The sequence below is a fragment of the Neophocaena asiaeorientalis genome, unplaced genomic scaffold, assembly GCF_003031525.2.
Source record: "Neophocaena asiaeorientalis asiaeorientalis breed wild unplaced genomic scaffold, Neophocaena_asiaeorientalis_V1.1 scaffold43, whole genome shotgun sequence".
Taxonomy (NCBI): Eukaryota; Metazoa; Chordata; class Mammalia; order Artiodactyla; family Phocoenidae; genus Neophocaena; species Neophocaena asiaeorientalis.
The window spans coordinates 8159096-8160184 of NW_020173674.1; the positions used below are offsets into that span (position 1 = coordinate 8159096).

At 71.1% G+C, this 1089-nt stretch overlaps 1 protein-coding gene across 1 annotated transcript in view; it reads left to right on the forward strand.

The window, feature by feature from the left end:
• The first annotated feature begins 332 nt into the window (after positions 1 to 332).
• The window catches only part of RCOR2 (REST corepressor 2), a 4734-nt gene continuing 3977 nt past the window's right edge, over positions 333 to 1089 (forward strand). Inside the window, exon 1 of the mRNA XM_024749035.1 lies at positions 333 to 657. Coding sequence (XP_024604803.1) covers positions 531 to 657 — 127 coding nt within the window. The 5' untranslated portion in view covers positions 333 to 530. The remainder of the gene's footprint in view (positions 658 to 1089) is intronic.

Consider the following 1089-nt stretch of genomic DNA (forward strand, 5'->3'; position numbering starts at 1 on the left):
CGCCACCGCCAGCGCCGGGGCCCCGCCGGCTGCCGTCGCAGGCAGGGGTCTGGTCCGGGCAGGGGTCCCCTCCCGGGGACTGGGGCATCCTGGTGCAGCCGAGAGGCGCGGAGCCCGCCGGGGGCGGCAATCGCGCCGCAGCGCCCGCTCGCTGAACTGCGTGGGCAGGCGGGCATTGGGGCTCCAGGGCGCTCCGAGGGCAGAGTGCCCAGACTTCTCCGGGGAGCCCCAATTCCGTGGAGCGTCCAGAGCGAGCGCGCCCCAGCCCCACCGGACCTTGCGCTCATCCCCCGCGTACCCCACTTCTACACAAACTTTTCTGACACCCTCACCCGGGGGGGTCGCGGAGAGCGCTGGGCTGCCCGCTGGGCTCCTGCCCCGCCGGACCCTAGCCACGCTTGACCTCCTGCCTCTCGTAGCCTCAGTGGCGACCTCTCCAGGCCGGGCCGGGCACGGCACCCCAGGCGAGCGCGGCAACGACCGCTGCTCTCCGAAGGCTCCCGCGCCCCCCGGGGCAGCTGGGCGGGGTAATGCCCTCGGTGATGGAGAAGCCGAGCGCGGGCTCCGGGATCCTGTCCCGCAGCCGGGCCAAGACGGCGCCCAACGGCGGACAACCCCACTCGGAGGATGACAGCAGCGAGGAGGAGCACTCGCACGGTGAGCCCGGAGGCCTAGGGTTAAAGGCGCACCGGCCCGGGGGGGCGCGGAGCAGGGCGTGGGGGAGAGTTGCCGACTACGGGGGTATTATACGGATGGTTCCTGCCTTGCCTGTATTGGAGCCTGTGCCTTGCTTCTCCCCCAAGCCGGCACAGGGAATCTGGAGGCTGGGCCCCTAGCTGCCGAGGAGGCGGTCCTGCCTGCCCGCTCCCTGCCCTCAGTCCCCGAAGGACTCAGGCGTCCCTCCCTTTCACAGCTTGGGCTCCTCGTACCCTGCCACCTTGCAGGGGACTGAGGTCTGACTGGGGCAGGAGCTGGAAAGACACCTCCACACCGAGCTGTGGGGCTCCTGTGGTGGGGAGGAGCCTTGGATTCTCTGCAGGAGGGCTGTGGTCCAGGTCTAGGGGCAGCCCTCCAACCCCCCCAACTCAC